Here is a 20,573-nt window from a genome sequence, read left to right on the forward strand (position 1 = left end):
CCTCCCCTGCCTCGTTCCCTTTCCTTCCTTCTCCCTTCTGATTTGTGTGTGGAGAGATTTTGTGGTACCCTACAGAAAAATGAACTAAATGAATATGTATTAATCTTAAACATGAAACTGTGTAGGACCATATCTTGGGCTTCACAAAGCCCCTCTCCCCATCCAAAAAAGAAAGAAAAAAAGAAAAGAGTATGTTACTGCATGAAAGTACTACATGCTCATTATTAAATTTGAGAAAATACAAAAAGTACAAAATTATAAAGAGGAAATTAGAAATCACCAATAGCTCTACCATCCAGAAAAAGCCACTGTTAGCATTTTAGTGTATTTTTTTCCTAGATCAGAAGTGAGAAATTGTGGCCTGTGGGCCAGATCTGGGCTGCCACTTGTTTTTGTAAATAAAGTGTTATTGGAACACAGCCATGTCCATTCTTCTATGGGTTGTCTATGGCTGCTTTCACGCTCTAATGGCAGAGTTGACTATTTGTGATGGAGACTGTCTGGCTTACAAAGCCTTAAAAAATTCCTATCTGGTCCTTTACAGAAACACATTTGCCCACCCTTGGTCTAGATCTTTTCTCATGCAGATGTATACATATTGTTTAAAATTCAAAAATGGGCTCAGATGGTATGTTCTGTTTTGAAACAACTTTATTCGCGTAGCAATTCACTTAGCATATTTCACATTAGTACATCCACAGATCTGCATCATCTTTTAATTGGCTGCATGGCGTTCTATTTCCTGGATATAAAATGAGATACTTAACCAATCCTCTCTTTTTGGACACTTAGGCCATTTCACATTTTCATATCTTAAATAATGCTGTGGTGAATATTCTTAGACATAACTTCTTAGTATGCTCTTCAGATCCTTTCCTTAGGACATATTTTCCTAAAAGTGGAATTAATTGGACGACGGGTATGCATATTTGAGAATTTCCTTAACATGTCTTTAAAAACAGAAGCACATTCTCTTGGGTGTGTATTCATCCAGCCAGTATTTATTGAGTGCATTCCAGTGTAGCATCAGTGCTTATGACTGAGGGTCAAATGAGAAAAGCTGGTTTGTACAGTGTGTTCTGGTCTTTCCTTTTTTTTTTTTTTTTTTAATGATAGTCACACAGAGAGAGAGAGAGAGAGGCAGAGGCAGAGGGAGAAGCAGGCTCCATGCACCGGGAGCCCGACGTGGGATTTGATCCCGGGTCTCCAGGATCGCGCCCTGGGCCAAAGGCAGGCGCCAAACTGCTGCACCACCCAGGGATCCCTGGTCTTTCCTTTCTTGAAAAGCACATTTGTAAATACATATTTGTAGGGAAGAACCTGAAAGAATATGTATCAAAATGTGAACAGTTGTTATCTTGGGGTAGTAGGATTATGAATGACACATATGTTTTTTTTTTTTAATTTCTAATGTTAAAAAAAGGGGGCATAGATTATTGGCATCACCTCCTAGAGCAGAAACGAAACTGAGTCAGTGATCTGCCATTTCTCTCCATTTGTGCTACATTTTTTCTAGCACAATCTTTTCTAGTGATCAACCAAAAGGATGTCTCCTAACTTCCCATCTCTCCCTTGGAAGCTTCCCAGTGATCCCATGTAGCTTAGTTTCCCTCACATCCAGAGCCACAAACCTGCCTGAGCTTATGTAAGGTTTTCTGAGAATGTTTCTTCTGCCCAAAGTGTGGTCATTCATCCGTTTCCATTCCTTTGCTTTGTAGGTGGGAACTTCCTCTGTGGTTTATCCTGCTGCCATGTTTGCACCCCAGGTGTCTGCCCGGGGAGTGCCAGTGGCCGAATTCAACATGGAAACCACCCCAGCCACCAACAGATTCAGGTACAGGGATTACCAAGGTGGGAGATGGAAGGTACTAAGCAGATTGAGAGGTGTCATCTGAACAGACCTTACCCACTGTTCTCATTTAAAAAAAAAAAAAAAAAAAAAAAGACACAGAGTTTATGTTTTCTAATTTGGTCTATAGTTGCTTTGATGGAAGAACAAAGTATCGTTAACTGTAGACCAAGGCAGCTATGTCTTTTCCCAGGGAAATTGCCTTAGGGCTTTTGTTGTTCATATTTTGAAACTTCTTTGATGAACATTTTGAAAGTTCTTTGATTCCGTAGCCTTGACTTTCATTTGCATTTTTCAGTGAGAGCTGGTAATGGCATTTAGGTGTAGGTGAGTTGAATACCCAGCACTTAGTCAGGGAGATGCCCGTGCAGACCTCTGTCACCCACTGTTCTCCCTGGGCAGTGGCCAAATATCTCCTGAATATCCTTAATATTAGACTTGGGGCCATGTCGTGGTGCTGATCCTATCACCCATATTTGCGTGGAAAGTGGAGACCATCAGACAATGCGTTTTTAGTCATTCTGAATTGTTTTATGCTCAGCTTCATTTTGCTTTCTTTTTTTCACGCTGTTTTGCTGCTGTTGTTGTCATTTTAAAGATTTTATTTATCTATTCATGAGAGACACAGAGTGGCAGAGACACAGGCAGAGGGAGAAGCAGGCTCCCTGTGGGGAGCCCTATGCAGGACTTGATCCCAGGACCCCGGGATCACAACCTGAGCCAAAGGCAGATGCTTAATCACTGAGTCACCCAAAGCCCCTTTGCCCTGGCTGTTTTGTCTTCCCTTTATTTTAATTTCTATATTTTTTTTATCAGTTGGCTCCATTCCTTTCTAGAATAAGGTAGAACATAAATAACTTCTAAAGAAATATGAATAAATAAAATATAAAACTTCACTAAAACTTGTTATCATTACATTAGCCAGTGGTTGTCATGTCAACTACATATTTAAAAAGTATGACTGGGTACCAGCCATGAGATTCTGATGTAACTGGTCTCATGTGTAGCCTGGGCATTTTGATTTCAATAAACTTCCTCAATGATTCTGATGTGGAGCCGGGATGAGGACCAGCATTCTGAGTCCTCAGTGGGATAAAAAAAAAAAAATATTCCATAGACTGTGTGTAAATATACTTGATGATCCTCTGCAGCTGGGCTGACTGAATCTGATCTCCTCCGTCTGTTTTAGTCAGTATGTTTGTGTCCTCAGTCCACTTCTTCATTTGTGTGTAAGTGGTAGGAAGTAGGAAGACATTCTCTTAAAAAATTGCCTTCTATGTAAAACCGATTCTTTGAAAACTATACAGTAAAAGAAATGAAAAGATCTAAGTCTGTCGAAGGACCTTCATGTCCTTGGACCAGACACTATTGTTAAGATGGCAGCACTCCCCAAGTTGAGTTACAGGTATAGCTGGTCTCTATCAAAATTGCAGCTGGCCTCTTTGCTAAAATTGGCAAGGTGATCCTAAAAGTCATATGGATGCATGGGAGCCAAAATAGCCAAAACAGAGAGAATGATGAAGTTGAAGAACTCACACTTTGCAGTTTCAAAAGTTATTAGGAAGTTACAGTTTATTAAGACAACATGGTGCTGACATGAGGATAGACATCTACATTAGTGGGGCTGAATTGAGAGTTCAGAAATAAACCCTCAATCTATGGCCACCTGATTTTTGGAAAGGGTGTGAAGACAATTAAGGGAAAGAGTAGCCTTTTTTTTTTTTTTTTTTTTTTTTAAGATTTTATTTATTTGAGAGAGAGAGTGAGAGAAAACATGAACAGGGGATGAGGAGAGGGAGAAGCAGGCTCCCCATCGAGCAGGGAGCCTGATGCGGGACTCCATCCCAGGACCCTGAGATCATGACCTGAGCCAAAGGCCAACACTTAACCACCTGAGCCACCCAGGTTCCCCAAGAGTAGCCTTTTTAACAAATGGTTCTGGAATGGCTGAATTGTCACCTGCAAAAGAATGAAATGAGACTCCTTCTTCATACCACATATAAAAATTAACCCAAATGAACGATAGACCTAACTATAAAAGCTAAAAGTATAAAATACTTAAAAGTAAGTTTTTGTGGCCTTTAGTTAGTAAAAGCCTCTATGACATGACATCAAAAGCACAAAAAACATAAGATAAGGGGGTAAATTTCCATCAACACTAGAAACCTCTTTACTTCAATAGGCCCCATCAATAAAGTGAAAAAACTCATGAAATGTGAGGAAATATTTGCATGTCTAGGGACCCCAGGGTGGCTCAGCGGTTGAGCATCTGCCTTAGGCCTGGGGCATGATCAGGAGGTTCTGGGATCGAGTCCAGCATTGGGCTTCTTGCATGGAGCCTGCTTCTCCCTCTGCCTGTGTCTCTGCCTCTCTCTCTCTCTGTGTCTCTCACGAATGAATAAATAAAATCTTAAAAAAAAAGAAATATTTGCAAGTCTAATATTTGTATGGGACTTGCATTCAGAATCTATAAAGAACTCTCACATTTCAATAATAAAAAGACAAATTGTCCAATTTAGAAATGGGCCGAATATTTGAACAGACATTTTTCTAATCATATACACATGGTCAATAAACATATTGAAAATATGCTGGGGCAGCCCCGGTGGTGCATCGGTTTAGCATCGCCTGTGGCCCAGGCTGTGATCCTGGGGAGTCAGGATCAAGTCGAATGTTGGGCCGCCTGCATGGAGCCTGCTTCTCCCTCTCCCTGTGTCTCTGCCTCTCTCTCTCACTCTCTGTGTGTCTCTATGAATAAATAAATAAAATCTTAAAAAAATATGCTGAATATTATTAAATTAGGGAAATGTAAATTAAAACCACCATGAGATTCCACTTAACAGTCACTAGGATGGCTATGATTAAAACAAAACAAAACAAGTATTGGTGAAGAAACTCAACCCCTCATCTGTTGCTGGTGGAAATGTACAATGGTGCAGCTGCGTTAGAAAACAGCCGGGCAGTTCCTCAAAAGGTTAAATGCAGATTTAACATATGACCCAGCAATTCTCGTTGGTATATAGCCAAGAGAAATGAGAACATGTGTTTGCACAAAAATGTGAATGTTCATAGCAGCATCATAATAATCAAAAAGCAGGAACAATCTAAATGTCCTTCATTTGATCAGTGAATATATGAAATTTCACATATATACAATGGAATATTACTCAGCCGTAAAAAAGAATGATGTACTCCATGCTACAACATGAATAACTCTTGAAAACATTATACTAAGTGAAAGAAGCCAGACACACAAGACCAGAAATCCTGTGATTCCATTTATTTGAGAAATCCAGAAATCAAGAGAGACTCCAAATAGATGTGTGGTTGTCTAGGGTTTGGGTAAGGAAGATTGAGAAGTGTCTGGTTTTGTTTTAAGATTTTATTTATTTATTCATGAGAGACACAGAAAGGCAGAGACATAGGCAGAGGGAAAAGCAGGCTCCCTGTGGGGAGGCTGATGTGGGACTCAATTCCAAGACCCTAGGATCACAACCTGAGCAGAAGGCAGATGCTCAACCACTGAGCCACCCAGGTGCCCCTGGGAAGTGTCTGTTAGTAGGGAGAGGTTTCTTTTTGGGGTGATGAAAATGTTTTAAAGTTGATTGTGGTGATGGTTGTACAATTTTGTGAATATACTAAGAAAAAACCCATTAAATTATACATTTTAAACAGGTTATGTGTGATTTTTTTTTAAGATTTATTTATTTATTCATGACGAGACAGAGAGAGAGAAAGAGAGAGTCAGAGGCACAGGCAGAGGGAGAAGCAGGCTCCATGCAGGGAGCCTGATGTAGGACTCGATCCCGGGACTCCAGGATCATGCCCTGGACTGAAGGCAGGCGCTTAACTGCTGAGCCACCCAGGGGTCCCCGATTATGTGTGAATTATATCTCAATAAAGCTGTCCTATTAAAAATTAACTTCCCTTCTAACTTATCCCCTGAAAAATAGATGAGAGGCCTCTAATATGCACTGTGGCGTGCATGTTTAGCACCAGGGCTAGCATGCATCCTGAAAAGGAACATCAGAGCCAGACAACACTGGCCCCTCATCTGTTTGAAAGAGCATCAGAATCCTCCAAGAGGAGGAAGGAATCAACTTTCTGAAGAAGGACGTGAGGTACATCCCCAGTCCCTTCTAATGTGGTTGATTTTTAGTCATATGCTCTCCAGCTCACCTCTACTAAGTATGAAAAATGAAGACAAATCATCATGGTAGGGAAGTAACAAAATGCAGGTGAGGAAAAAGAAGAAAAGGAGACTGCTTCCACAGCCCAGAGCTGGCCTCTACCCCTTATGCCTGGGACAACCCAGCAGGTACTGGGCATCCGTTGTGTGTGTCTTCCTGTGAGAGGAACATAGTTCTCCTGCAAGTTAGGAAGAGAATTGTGGCCTATAGTATCATTTCACAAGTTGGCCCTCTTAGGGGCGCCTGGGTGGCTCAGTGGTTGAGTGTCAGCCTTTGGCTCGGGTCGCGATCCTGGGGTCCTGGGATCGAGTCCCACCTCAGGCTCCCTGCATGGAGCCTGCTTCTCCCTCTGCCTCTCTCTCTCTCTCTGCATCTCTCGTGAATAAATAAATAAAATCTTTAAAAAAAAGAAACTTTGATCAAATTTTTCTTACCAGTGTAACTGTCCCGTGAACGATCATGCTTTTATGCAGAAGTCATCAGGCTGGCACCGAGAAGAGATGTAGGTGATTTTCTTACCCTTCTCAACTTTTCAAACAGGGAGCCAGGCCTAGAGTGATGGAGTTTTCTAATGCACAGTTTAATAAAGGCAGGATTTTCTCTTACATGTCACGTGCAATAGATTTTGGTTGAATTTTACACTAGGTCAGGGCTCAGCAAACTGCTTCTTGTAGACCGACTTCACTCACAGTGTATTTGTAAATAAAGTTTTATTGGAACTCGGCCATGGCCATGTGTTTAGGTATTGTCCACGGCTACTTTGGCCCTACAACAACAGAACTGAGACATTGCCACAGTGTCAGCCTGCAAAGCCTAAAAGATGTTCTCTGGCTCTTTACAGAAAAAAAATTTCCCAACACCCCTTCTAGGTTAATGAGAGAAATGACAACTGGTGGAATAACACTTTTTTTTTTTAACCTGATTTTCTTTATTACTTAAACAGGGAGTAGGGATGCTGCCTACACTTCAAACTTGGATCTCACGGGACTGCTTAGACCTTGTTCAAGTTGTTTAGACTCCTTGCCCCAATTCTAATTTAGAGACAGAGTCACAGAATTTGCCTCCCATTAAAATGTATTATTAATATTTTCAAGGTGTTAATTAGTTCCAGTTTTGTTTTTGTCATTTTTGCCATGCCTGATGGTTGTGTGTCAGATGATTTCTGACAAGCCATTATAGTTAGAGTAGATCCTACTCTAGATTTGGCTTCAGGGTTTTATTTTATTTTATTTTTTTAAGATTTTATTTATTTATTCATGAGAGACAGAGGCAGAGACATAGGCAGAGGGAGAGGCTCCCTTATGGGGAGCCTGATGTAGGACTCGATCCCAGGACCCCAGAGATCATGACCTGAGCAGCCAAAGGCAGATGCTCGGCCACTGAGCCACCCAGGCATACCTGGCTTCAAGACTTTGTTATTCAACCCCCGGGTCCTTGGCACATGAGGGTCTGTGCATTTGCTGAGGCAGAAATAGGATTTGTGCTCGCCCAAGAGATGGTACCTTCCAAGCATTCTGGGGCCTCCAGTAACCACCATGTTCACCTTTGAATTTTTCTAAACTTTAGAATTCAGTGGAAATCCACGGATACCTACTAAGTATGTACTCTGTGCGAGACTCTCTGTTCTAGGTGCTCAGGATAGGCTGTATCAGGAAACCAAAAAATCTACTATGATGACATTCTAGTGGCAGAGGCAATCAAAAATAAGCATAATAAATGTGCAAATTCTGTAGCAGGTGAGAAGTTGGGTAGCAGGCTGTAGCAAAAGGCAAAAGTAGAGTTGGAGGTGAGCAAGAGAGATTGCAGGATTCACTTAGGTCATTAGGGTAAGTCCCACTGAGAAGATGTCTGAGTGGGCTTGAAGGACGTAAAGGAGTTAGTTGGCTAAGGAGATTGTCTGGCTAAGAGCTTTCCAGACACAGAGTTTTTGGAACACCTGAGTAGCTCAGTGGTTGAGCATCTGCCTTCAGCTCAGGTTGTGATCCCTGGGTCCTGGGATCAAGTCCTGCATTGGGCTCCCCACAGGGAGCCTGACTCTCTTTCTTCCTATGTCTCTGCCTCTCTCTGTGTCCTCATGAATAAATAAATAAAATCTTAAAAAAAAATCCTTCCAGACACAGGACTGTCTGGAGTAGAGCCCTTCCCACTCCCCACTCCCCCCAAGCCACAGCACACCTGGAAGGTGCAAGGGACAGCACTGGAGGTCAGTGTGTATATGTGCTGCCGAAGCAAACACTGGAGGTCAGTGTGGATGGTGTAGCAGGAGGGAGGGAGAGAGGCCAGTCAGTGTGGTCAGGAAGTACCATGTTTCTGCAGGGGGAAGAAGTGCCCCCAAAGAAGGCGACAGCCAGTGGAGTTTATAAGGGGTTTTCAGCTAGAAAATTGTTTTATAGATTGATTTAATTATGTATTTGCTCAGCAAGAGGGTCAGGAGTTTACTTTTAATTTATGGTTGACCAGTTATAGGAAGTCCAGGGCCCTACCTGGCTGGACTGTCAAAGGGTAGGTGTAAGGACACATATGCCTTAACAAAATCCACTTAAAGATATGTAAGAATATTTTATTTATTTAAAAATATTTTCACTTCTAACAAAACTGCATTCATTTATTTTGCTTTGCTTTGTTTGATCCAGCTGAAGGCCTTTTCTGTGAGTAGGGACCTGCCAGATTATGCAGGTTGCCTGTTGTGCATAGATCATGCTCCTAATTCTTCTGGTGTTCCCACATGTCTCTGAAGATAAAAATCACCTCAGCCCTTATTTCGTAAAGGACAAAAGACAGACAACCAAAAAAAAAAAAAAAAAAAGGAAAGAAAATCAGATCCCAAGGTACTAGTCTAGACTTTCTGATCAGTTATTTCAGGGCTCGAGGAGGACTGTTGGTATATTTGACCAGTGGCCCAGGTGTATCATCTGGGAGTTCTGGGGAATTACTGGATTACAAACTGTGGTTTGGATACTTTTCTGCCTTTTTTTTTTTTCTTTCTCTTTTAAAGTGCAACAAGAAGTTATGAGAAGAAATTTATGAAGTATCCTTCCCCCTAGTCTTTCCCACCTACACTAATTAAATAGAATTATTTTTAGTAACCTGCCATGCCTTTCCAAAGCATACATCAGATGTTCTTAGGAGTAAGCCTCTTATAACAACTGTATTTTTTGGAGTTTGTTGCATAATTTTTTTAAAGATTTTATTTATTCATGAGACACACACAGAGAGAGAGAGAGAGAGAGAGAGAGGCAGAGACACAAGCAGAGGGAGAAGCAGGCTCCATGCAGGGAGCCCGACGTGGGACTCAGTCCCAGGTCTCCAGGATCAGGCCCTGGGGTGGAGGCGGCGCTAAACCACTGAGCCCCCGGGATGCCCTGTTGCATAATTCTTATTTAAATTAGATAATTACATTAACCAATAGCAGTGACATGAACATATTCCAGAGTAAACCCAGTGGTCCTGAGTCACCTGCTGTTGGGGAGCGGGGTGCTGTGTGCTATACAGTCTTTTGAGAACAGAAGTCCTCAAGAACTTTTGTTCATGTACCTCTTTCACATTTTTAAATTTCACCTCTAAAATTTTATATAGAAATGGTTGAGAAAGATGTGATTCCAAGTGTCCTGGAAATAAAATATTGACATTTTATAATAAAACCACCATTATGGTTTTAAATAAATCCATTGTGAATGTCACAACTACTCGATACCCACCATCATGTATTTACAAAATACATACACAAACTCTTTTTTTAAAAAAAAGGTTTATTTATTTATTCATGAGAGGCAAAGAGAGAGAGAGGCAGAGACATAGGCAGAGGGAGGAGGCTCCCTGCAGGGAACCCAATGTGGGACTCGATCCCGAATTCTGGATCCTGGGATCATGCCCTGAGCCAAAGGCAGACACGCAACCGCTGAGCTACCCAGGTGTCCCAATACACAAACCTTTTTTAACAGCCTTCATGTTTTTTCCTCCTTGAACATGTATTTCCATTCTACTTTCATAACAAATTTATATTTGTGTAATTTATTTTTATGCTTAAGAATGTTTTGCTGACTACCCTATTATATTTCTGTAGCAAAATATGGTATGAGTCAGTTCTTTTCAATTTCCTTAAAATTTAAAAAATGTTTTATTAAAAGAATTCCTCCAGATTGAACTGTCACTAATAGTAATTTGTGGTATGGCTGTTGACGACAAGTGAATGGTAAATTCTGGTTAATAATTTCATAAAAGTGCAATTGTATTGCAAATGCATCTCTTAATAGATGCACAGGCCGTGAATTTTTCAGATTACTTTGTGTGTCCCTGGATGAGTGTTGGAAGGAGACAGAGTTCACGTGGTTCTAGCCCAATCCACCTGCAGTCACAGATCAGGTCTACCCTAGCTCTCTGTAAATGAGGGAAGCTGCATCCCAGAGGAACATGGTGTGTGTCCCCAAATGTAGGAAAAGGTGCTCTTATAGGATTTGGAGGGAAGGTGGAATTTAGGTGAAATTTAAATGAAGCCATTTTTGGGAGACTGAACAGCAAGCAGTACTGTGTGGGAGTCCAGTGCAGTCTGGCTGGTGGTGCAGGGTCTTGTTTCCCTGGAGACCGCACATCGAAGGTGGATGTGCAACACTGTGCCCAGACACGCCTGTGTGAAGCTCTGCCCCAGGGTTAGAAATCAAGGTTGCTGCTCGGTGGCAAAGTGTGACGTAGGTTCTCCAAGCACATTTATCTTTCACTGCTGTAATTTCTAAAAGCAGTTTCTGATACTTTATGATTTTAGAGAAAATTTCTCCGTGAGTAAAAAAGCAGTAGTCACTCAAAAGATGGGGTTGTTATGATACTTCAGAGCTCATCCTGGGGAAAGAAATACTGTTTCCTATTTGCAGTTGGCTCTATCTGTGTCTCCTAGTCTACCTGGTCCAAGGGAGGGCAGGCTAGATTATTACTGGCCAAGCTAAATTTCATCTTCCCAACATCAATGATAATTCTTAGCTTTTACTTTTTATAGACATTGGTACTGAGAATGTGAGCCACACAATTCCCCGGGCAGGAAAGGAATTTTATTATGGCATTGCCACCCAGGTTTTGGGTCTCTTTTCAAGGTATATGCTAAAACACACAGAGTAGTTTTGTATCACATTTAGTGATCTGTTCATGGACAGTCTTATCAGACCAGACCCACTCTGTTTTGTTAAAAGCAAGAATGAAGTTGCCCTACTTGCCTACAGATGCACTGTCACCCACTCTCTCGAACCTGTTTATTTGCTGAGGTTTACACCAACGTTTCAAACGTCCCTTGATCTGACTCCCCGTACATTTTCACATTCTGCTTTAAGGCATCATTGTAAGATATGGGGGAGGGGTATGGCTTGCTCTTGTAAAGTGGAAGAAGGATGCACATGGAAAGGAACACTCAGAAGTCACTTTCTTAGGGAGGAAAGCTGACCTTTGGGAATTCCCTAAAAGTTCTCTGTGACTGGCTATAATTTTGGAGAAGTCCCCAAGGGGCTCTCACTGTGCAGGACACTAGTTTTCTGGTAGCCAGTGTTGAACGTACCATAGATGGCAGAAGAGTTGGTTAGTTGGGGATGTCCATTAGTGGCACTTTATCCAGAGAGAAGAGTATTTGAGGTCTTAGGTGTTCATCATCTGTGTTGTGTCAAGAATCTACAATATGAATATTGAAATCACTAGAAAAATCCTGCTTTCATAGTATCCTTTGAATCCTGCATTCAGAGTTGGGCTTTTTTTTTTTTTTTTTTTTTTTTTTTTTTTTTGGTCCCTGTTGTGTTTTTCCTTGAAGGAAGCAACAATTACTAATTTTTCTTTTTTTTCCGTCCCCTTTGGTCTTTTCTACTTTCTGACTGTAAGTCATTCATAAAGCCCAACAGATGGGGGATACCTGGGTGGCTCAGTGGTTGAGTGTCTGCCTTCAGCTCAGGTTATAATCCCAGGGTCCTGGGATCCAGTCTCGCGTTATGCTCCCTACAGGAAGCCTGCTTCTCTCTCTGCCTATGTTTCTGCCTCTGTGTCTCTCATGAATAAATAAATAAAGTCTTGGAAAAAAAAAAAAAAACAGATGGCTTAAGAGTTCCTGTTCACTCAGCTAAAATGTTCATGGTATGTTTGGTGCATGAGATTATTTTTCTTGTGTCCTCAGCGCATGAGAATGCTGTTCTAATGTAATATATAGATTTTGGAAAACTTAACAGCTCCAGTTACAAGGTTGGCCATACAGTCACAAAATGAATTTTACAATTATGGCTCCCCTCCCCCTTAAATAAAATTCTTGTTTATGGCACCTAAATTCTAGGCAATTGCTTTCCTAAATTCCCTCAACCACCAGAACCAACCCGTAGTGAAATATCTACATCTAGAGTTGTCAGAAACTAGATGAAAACTGTGGGAACAAAGCTCATAATACTGTATCAGTGAGCATTTGGATTTTGCTTTGGATGTAACTGAGACACGTGGGACTCGCCGAGGTAGTACGTTCATTTTTCTAACTGCTTATTTGTCCTCTTTCAGGTTTCATTTCCAGGGGCCATGTGGTACCACTCTTCCTGAAGCCCTGGCTCCTCATGAAACTGGCAATGTTTCTTAGTTGTCCTGGGGAAAGAAGAAATTGTAGTATGTCTAAGTACTTGGGCCACACACAGAGGAGAACTGATCGTGGGGACCGTGAGCTAAATACTGGAAAATCTAGAAATACCATCAGATTCCCTGGCTGGAATCCCCCCTGATGCTAAGTAAAGCAACAATAGCAAACACTCTTAGGAGAAGTTAGAGAACAGCCAGGTTAATGCATGTTCTTTCATGTGAACTTAAACCTAAGCTCTCTCCTATGTGTTTGGTTGGCTATTGGAAACATTTTGTGATTAGATTATCTTTTGAAAAAACTAATTATCCTGATTGTGTTGTTTCGATCTGGACGCAGAAGTATAGGGGTAAAACCTTGGTATTTCGGATTTTTGCCAAGTTGTGGTGGAAAATAAAATCACTCTCTACAGTAGGGCATTTATTGTATAAAGATCTGACCCCCGCCCAAGAGATGTCTTTGTGGGAGGCTTTTCCTTTTTAGCGTTGACCTTGTTCGGCTGCATTGCCTCATAGTGTGTGGGATAGCTGACAGTGAGAAGTCATGCAAGGAAGGAAGAAAAAAGGAGCATCAAGACAGAAAATCAGGATGGGAAAATAAATGATGCAAATATATGGACTCCAAGGATAAACACAGCTGCCTAAAATTGAGGGCTGGCCTCCTTAGCAGCCACGGAGGACAGTGAGAGGTGATGGGTGATGGTTGTCTATTTCCCAATATCATAAACACAGAAGCATACGGTCCCTGCCAGGCCCACCAGGCCTTCCCACTGAATTCAGAAGGGTTTCCCTTCCTCCCCCACTTTATAAACAATTATGCTGATAATACCTTGGAGTTAAGTAGTAAGAATGCAGCTCTCTGCTCAAGCCTCACCACCTAATGCAGCCCCCGGGGCCCTTGGAATGCCTGGTGTCCGGCCTGACTGGGAGGAATGGCCTTCAGTAAACAGCGTAGGGAAGCCACACAGACCCGGGTCCCTTGGATCAGGTCGGCTCCCTGGGTGATGACACATCTTGCCTCGGCCCCTTTACAAAATTGCATTTAATGTGACACCCTTGGCTTTTGTTGAAGTAGGCAAGACACGGTCACATAAAACTGCACTGCTTTTTCAAGTCACAACTTTTAATAAATCCCAAAGGTTCTTTGCCTGGGCAGAGTGGGGATGTTTGTAACTTACAAGGCATAGGGCTCCTGAGGGCTTGATTCACCTTTTGCTGAGTAGGTCAAGGCACTTACACAGAGGGGGCCTCTTCTAATACAGTTTTTCTACGTGAAATACCATCATCATTGCGCTTCTCAAAGTTAAATTCAAACACTGGCCTAGTGTTAACACTGGTAAAAATCAGCACACTGTCTGGATGAGTCTAAGCATATTTTTAATCTGTAATTTTCCATCTGCCCAAGGCCCCAGTATTTTGGAACTGTTCCTTTGCAACTCCTCATCCTGGGCTTTTGGTACCAGCAACTTTTTTGTTGGTTGGTTGGTTTTTGTGCTCTGCCATTTTTGTTCATGTTTTGGTTAGAGAAGATGAAAAAGTTGAAAGTACAAACTGTGACAATTTAATGTTTACTGAATGTCGACCTATGATAGACGTTAGAAATAAAGTGATAAGTAAGATGATGGACATTACCCTCAAGGGGTTCAGAGTGGTTGGAACAACTATTGTGTAAACTATTTTTTTAAAAGATTTTATTTATTCATGAGAGAGAGAGAGAGAGAGAGAGAGGCAGAGGCAGAGACACAGGCAGAGGGAGAAGCAGGCTCCCGGCAGGGAGCCCGACATGGGACTTGATCCAGGGACCCCAGGATCACACCCTGGACCCAAGGCAGACAGACGCTCAACTGCTGAGCCACCAAGGTGCCCCATGTAAACTACTTTACAATGTTGAAAACTACAAGAAAGAAATTTGTGCAAGATTCAGAGGAGATCGCAGTTAGAGATGGAGCAGGCATGGGGTAGACGTTAAGGTGCTTGAAAGGCTTTCAGGATGCCTGGGTGGCAGTTCTTGACTATAAATAGTTCCATGTGGAGGAGTGTCAGCAGGGGATGTACAGCATGTACAACTGCATGTGTGCAGCAGCTTGGTTTGTTCAGAGACTGATGAGTCATTTCATGTTGTATAATAGGTGGGAGAAGACAAACAGATCAGGAAGGGCTGTGGATGCCAAGAAGTGGAATCTACCTGGGGGATGGGAGGATAGAAGCAGCGCTGGGGTTGCGGCCACTGAGTAACGGTGAAGTCATTCTTCAGGTTCAGGGTTTGCGTTGGACCAGCCAGTGTTCCGGGTCCTGGGGTTAGAGCAGGGCCCCAGGTAGGGTCCTCTTCTCATGGGGCTTATATCCTAAGGTGGGAGTCAGACGATTAGCTGTCAGGGAGTGGTGTTGGTGATGAACAGGTGTGCACAGTCCAGGGGCAGGTGGTGGCCGAGGTCGCCAAGCCCGCGTTTGGTGCTGGGCACTTGTTGAAGCCTGCATCTGTCAACTTGTTTCCGTCAGTGCCAGAAAGACCAAAAAACATGTCCTGTTGCTATAGCACAATTTTTCCCTTCGGAATGCCTCTTCTTTGGAGAGCGGGGAGCGAATGGAGCCAAATCTACAAATACTGGTTCATCAGATCGAATGTGAAAATTAGTAAGGGGCGATCTCACTAAACTGGAGTTTGGGAGTTCGGCAGGGGGAGGTCTCACGCTCTACCACTTGCCCCCTCCCCCCCCACTTTTTAAAGATTTTATTTATTTATTCATGAGAGGCAGAGACCCAGGCAGAGGGAGAAGCAGGCTCCCTGCAGGGAGTCCGGGATCATGACCTGGGCCGAAGGCAGGCGCTCAACCGCGGAGCCCGCAGGTGCGTCCCTACCACTTGCCGCTAATCCACGGAAGGGTGGGCGGACCCGGCGCGTGGACCCTGCGGCATGTGCCCCGCAGGAGCAAAGGCTCTCCTTCCCACCCGAGGAGCCGTCCACTTGTAACCGCGGTTTACTCCGGTGGCCCTGGTTGGACAGCGAGCCCTTCGAAGGGCGCCCCAGCCCCTCGTTTGCCTGTGGTGCTGCCAACAGCTTCCTTGCCTGGGATGGCGACTATTTTTTCTAAATACCCCCGTTTTTGCTGGTAAAATAGCAGGTAGTCTTACTTTTTTAAGGTTAACAAGACCGGGTGCTGCGGCCCCTGGGGCAAGGTCGTGACCCCGGGGTCCCGGGATCGAGTCCCGCGTCGGGCTCCCTGCATGGAGCCCGCTCCTCCCTCCGCCTGGGTCTCTGCCTTTCCGTGTCCCGCATGAGTAAATAATAAAAATCTTGAAAACAACAAGGAACAAGAGCAAGTGGCTCCCGGAGCTCGGTCACCGGGCGGGTGGTCGCCGGTTTCTGGGTCACTGGGCCGCACCGCGTAGGCCCGCCCGTCAGCGTCCCCGTGCAGGAGGCCTCGCGGCGGCCCTTCCCTTCCGGGGAGCGAGCCCCATCCCGCCCCGGGCGTCTGGCCCGCCAGGACGGGAGGAGCCGGCGGCTTCCCGCGCGGGGAAACCTCCCAGGGGAGGGGGCGAAACACGCCCCTGCGCTCCTTAGGCCACGCCCGTCCCCGCTCTGCGCGTGCGCACACCCCTCCGCCGCCGCGGCCGGCCCCGCCTCCGCAGGGGGCGACGCGACGCAACTCACGTCGCTTGCTTTACACGTCACGCGGCGCTTGCGCGTTGCTTCCGGGTCAGAGGCTAGACGGTCGGGCGCCGCGCGGGCCATGGTGCAGCTCCGACCGCGCGCGTCCCGCACTCCGGCGTCGGCGATGGTGGACGAGGGCCAGCCCGCCTCCGAGGAGGAGGAGGAGGGCGCGGAGCACGGCCTGCTGCTCGGGCAGCCCAGCAGCGGCGCGGCGGCGGAGCCGCTGGAGGAGGACGACGATGAGGACGGGGACGACGAGCTCGACGACGAGGCCCCGGAGGAGCTGACTTTCGCCAGCGCCCAGGCGGAAGCTCGAGAGGAGGAGCGGCGGGTCCGGGAGTCGGTGCGCAGGTGCGGAGCCCGCGGCGGCCGGGAGGACCGCCCCGCCCCGCCCCGCGCGCGCCGCCCCGCTCACGTGTCGCCCTTTCAGGGATAAGACGCTGCTGAAGGAGAAGAGGAAGCGACGCGAGGAGCTGTTCATCGAACAGAAGGTGGGTGGAGGGCGGGGGCGTCTCGCTCTCAGAGCCCCGGGCCGGTCCGGGTCCCGGGGGCCTGGGGCGCTGCCGCCGTGCGCCGGCTGAGGGCGGGGGTGGGTGGGCCGAATGGCGGAGGCCGGGCGTCCTTCCGGTCCGTGCCCGCCCACCGCGACAGCCCGGCCACCACGCGTCGCCGAGGCGGCGTCCGTAGCAGGCCCGGCTGCCGCGAGCGGTAAGCGAGGTACTTCGGGAGCCGAGGGCGGCGCGGCCGAGTCCGATGGCCGCGCGCACTGACGCGTGGTGGGCGGGGCCCGGGTGGGAGCGCGGAGGGGGGCGGGGCCTGGGGGTGGGAGCGCGGAGGGGGCGGGGCGAGGGCCGGGGGATGGGAGCGGGAGCGCTGAGGGAAGGGGCGGGGGTGAGGGTCTCAGGGGTGGGAGCGCTGAGGGGCGGGGCCCAGCTGGTGAGTCCGCGGAAGGCTGTCGTCCTTCATTGCTGATTAATTTTTAAATGTTTTTTTATCAAAGAAAAGAAAACTACTTCCAGAGGACGTTCTAGAGAAGTTAACTGCCGCCGGACAGACTGAGTGAGTAGCGGATCTTGCCCCGCACACCTGCCTGTGAGCCTGTGAGGCGGGCACGTGTATTTGAATCCAGTGTAGTAGCGGCGGGAACACAATGTTCTTGTCATGCCGACGTCTTTGAGGGCAGCCCGGGTGGCTCAGCGGTTCAGCGCCGCCTTCAGCCCCGGGCGTGGTCCTGGAGGCGTGGGGTGGAGTCCCACGTCGGGCTCCCCGCTCCCGGCATGGAGCCTGCTTCTCCTCCTGCCTGTCTCCGCCTCTCTCTCTCCTCCCGTCTCCCTCTCACCTCCCCTTCCCCTTTGTCTCTCATGAATAAATAAATAAAATCTTTAAAAAAAAAAAAGACCTCTCTGAAGTCGGTGGGAAAGGTGGAGGGCGTTGGGCGCGTGTACCGCGTGTGTGTCCCGTGGCGGACTTCGGCTCCTCCGCCGCGGACCCCAGGGTGTTGGGTCAGTGGATGCGTGTGCTCCTGCCCGTGTGCTGAGCACAGGGTGGGTGGTGGGGAATAAAGTAGCGTGTGGACACCGCGCTGAGTGGAGCGGCCCACGTGCGTCCACCACTCCCGAGGGTCGCCCGGTCCCGTCCTTGCCTGGGCTACGACCGCTTCCTTTCTCGGGTCATTCAGCAGCTTTGCCCTCTGGGGAGTGGTTAACGGCGAATGCTGCCGTTCTCCTCTTTCTCATCCCGTGAAGTCAAACCTTAATGCATTTAGACTTCCAGATATTTGGTGGTGGTTTTTTAATGCTCTTGTTTTTCTTTTTTTTTTTTTAAGATTTTACTTATTTGTAAGAGAGAGAGAAGCAGAGACACAGGCAGGAGGAGAAGCAAGCTCCATGCGGGGAGCCCAACATGGGACTTGATCCCAGGACCCCGGGATCACTCCCCGGGCTGAAGGCTGCGCTAAAGTCTTGAGCCACCCGGGCTGCCTGCCCCTTGCTTTTTCTAAATACTTTAAGTTCAGAAGTTTAATAGTCCTGTATTTTTTACCTAGGCTGCTGTTATCAAATTTTCAGTAGAAGAACGTTTCCAAAGTTACGCAGATCCAGAACATACTAAACCTACAAATGCACTTGGTGGCGTAGTGCCCTTTCCTCTTCAGAAACCGAGCTCAAATGTCACCTCTTCCTTCTCTTGCTCCGCCCACCCCATCAGCTCCTCCTCCGTATAGCTTTTCTACTGTGCAAGTGCTTCTGTATGGGACACTCCTGTCTTGTCAGCTTGGTCTCGCCCTTTGACCAGTAGCCCTCAAGTCTCATCCTTGTCTCCATTTTGCATTTGTGCAACTGTTGAATTAATCCTTTGATTTCTCCCAGTAGAATGAAGCTGTCCTACCACCTTTCACTTTGAATATCGTTATATAGCTCATTTTTTCCTTAAGTCTTTACCTATTAACCACAGCAGTCTGCTTCTGTTGAGTCTGCTAATAAGCTTTCACAGCTTACGCTCTGAGGTGCTCCCATGCTCGTATGTACTAGCCTGGGAATTGGGAGCAGTGCATCAAGAGGGACTTTCGCTTTCCAAAACTGATTAAAGAGCCGAGGTAAAAAATTGAAGATGTTGGTAATGAAAGGGGGGAGATCTTATTTGTAAAGCCAGATGAAATTGTGTAATCCGTGATCTTTGCTATGTGCCATACCAATCAGTATTTTTGTTTTTCCTTAGCATAAAGAAAGCATCAGGAAAGTTGAAAGAAGGTATGAACTATTTTAAGTAACTTATGTAAGTATCAAGTGCATTTGCACATATTTGCAGCCAGATGTTCCTGGCCCTGGGAGAGTGTGGCATAGGCCTGGCCCCAAGGATAGCTTAGGTCAGTTCTCAGTTTCTTATAAATAAAAATTGCATCCAAATTGGTAGAGTGGATGTTTAAAGTAAACTCCAGTAAATGTTCCTGCCTTATTTTTACATAAGTACTAACTAGAAATAAAACTCGATTTTTTAGCTAATTTGAAGAAGAAAAGTGATGAAGACTATGAAAAAGGAGGAGATTCCAAGAACACTAAAGAAAAAGTACAAAAAATACAGTCTGTTGGGTAAGGAGAGTCTTTTCACATAGGATGTAAAGGTAGCGGGAGAGGGTGAAAATATGAGCTTAAATGGAGAAAGATTTTAGTTAGGAATAGTTTCCAATTAGATCCTCTCTGGGAAAACTAGTTCTGATACTTATATAAAAATATTTACCTACGAAAAAATGGTGGTCTGTTTCTAGTCAAATAGCCGTGTGATTTATTCATTATCTGTGCATATACAAAATTAGGACCTGGAGTTTTTTCAGTTTTTGAAGTAACAAAAATGCCTTTTATTTTCAAAGTAAGCACATTTTCAGACTTGCTCATTCTGACCTTTTGTGTTGGTCACCAGCCAGAATAAAAGCTACTTGGCTGTAAGGCTGAAAGATCAAGATCTGAGAGATTCAAGGCAACAAGCAGCAAAGGCCTTTATACAAAAATCTTTGTATGGTCCGGGAACCAACAGAACTACTGGTAATTTCTTTAACACAGTTTCTTTTATTTTATTGCAAATTAAACAAAGAAATGATAAATAATTCTCTCTTCTTCTAGTAAATAAATTCCTGTCTCTTGAAAATAAGAGGTTACCAGTGAAAAAGGCTGCGGTCCAGTTTCTTAATAATGCTTGGGGTAAGATCCCACATTATTCTTAGTTTTTTATATATCGAAAAATATTCTTTAAGGAGACAGTAAATAATCTTGACGCATCCGTTTTTTTTCCTTATAATGGCTCCTATATTTTATGCTAAAGTTGCTTCTGAAGAATAGATTGGTGTGGTCTGTACGTATATCTACTATGAAATCTGATTTAGTAGACCTAATTTTAGTATTTATATTCATAGAAACTTGAAAACTTTTGAATTATTTCTTGAGAATTTTGTATTTAATATCCTTATTGCATAACATTTTCTGTTTTAGGGACCCAGAGAAAACAAAATGCCAAGAGGTTTAAAAGACGGTGGATGGTCAGAAAGATGAAAACTCCTAAGTAGTAAAGCTAAATGAAGAGTGAGAACTTGTACATATAGAACTTAGTTATGTGGTGTAAAGAATTCATTTTTCTGAAAGTCTAATAAATCGTTTGTAAATCACTGCAAAAATCCTCGGTCTTTTGGGGGAAGCCCACGATCACATCACATGTCATCCTTCCAGACTACAGTTGTGTCTTGTCATCTTTGAGGGTTACACTGGAAGAAGAAACTGTTTAAAAGGAATTATATTCCTTTCTATATAACTAAAAGCCC

General features: G+C 45.0%; 2 protein-coding genes across 5 annotated transcripts in view; both read left to right on the forward strand.

Annotated features, from left to right (window-relative positions):
- Window positions 1–13,030, forward strand: part of SIRT5 (sirtuin 5) — a 36,516-nt gene extending 23,486 nt beyond the window's left edge. For all 4 annotated transcript variants that reach the window (XM_025444257.3, XM_025444246.3, XM_049105979.1 and 1 more), the window contains 2 exons: window positions 1,719–1,834; window positions 12,547–13,030. In XM_025444257.3, the coding sequence (XP_025300042.1) occupies window positions 1,719–1,834; window positions 12,547–12,761 (331 nt within the window). In that variant the 3' untranslated portion in view covers window positions 12,762–13,030. The remainder of the gene's footprint in view (window positions 1–1,718; window positions 1,835–12,546) is intronic.
- A 3,249-nt stretch (window positions 13,031–16,279) lies between these two features.
- Window positions 16,280–20,429, forward strand: NOL7 (nucleolar protein 7). Its single transcript, XM_025444271.3, has 8 exons — window positions 16,280–16,618; window positions 16,698–16,758; window positions 17,268–17,326; window positions 18,983–19,014; window positions 19,263–19,353; window positions 19,682–19,803; window positions 19,882–19,959; window positions 20,248–20,429. The coding sequence occupies exons 1-8, from the start codon at window positions 16,347–16,349 to the stop codon at window positions 20,319–20,321; spliced, it is 789 nt and encodes a 262-aa protein (XP_025300056.2). The 5' UTR covers window positions 16,280–16,346; the 3' UTR covers window positions 20,322–20,429.
- Window positions 20,430–20,573: the final 144 nt, after the last annotated feature.

The sequence above is a fragment of the Canis lupus genome, chromosome 35 (assembly GCF_003254725.2).
Source record: "Canis lupus dingo isolate Sandy chromosome 35, ASM325472v2, whole genome shotgun sequence".
Lineage (NCBI taxonomy): Eukaryota > Metazoa > Chordata > Mammalia > Carnivora > Canidae > Canis > Canis lupus.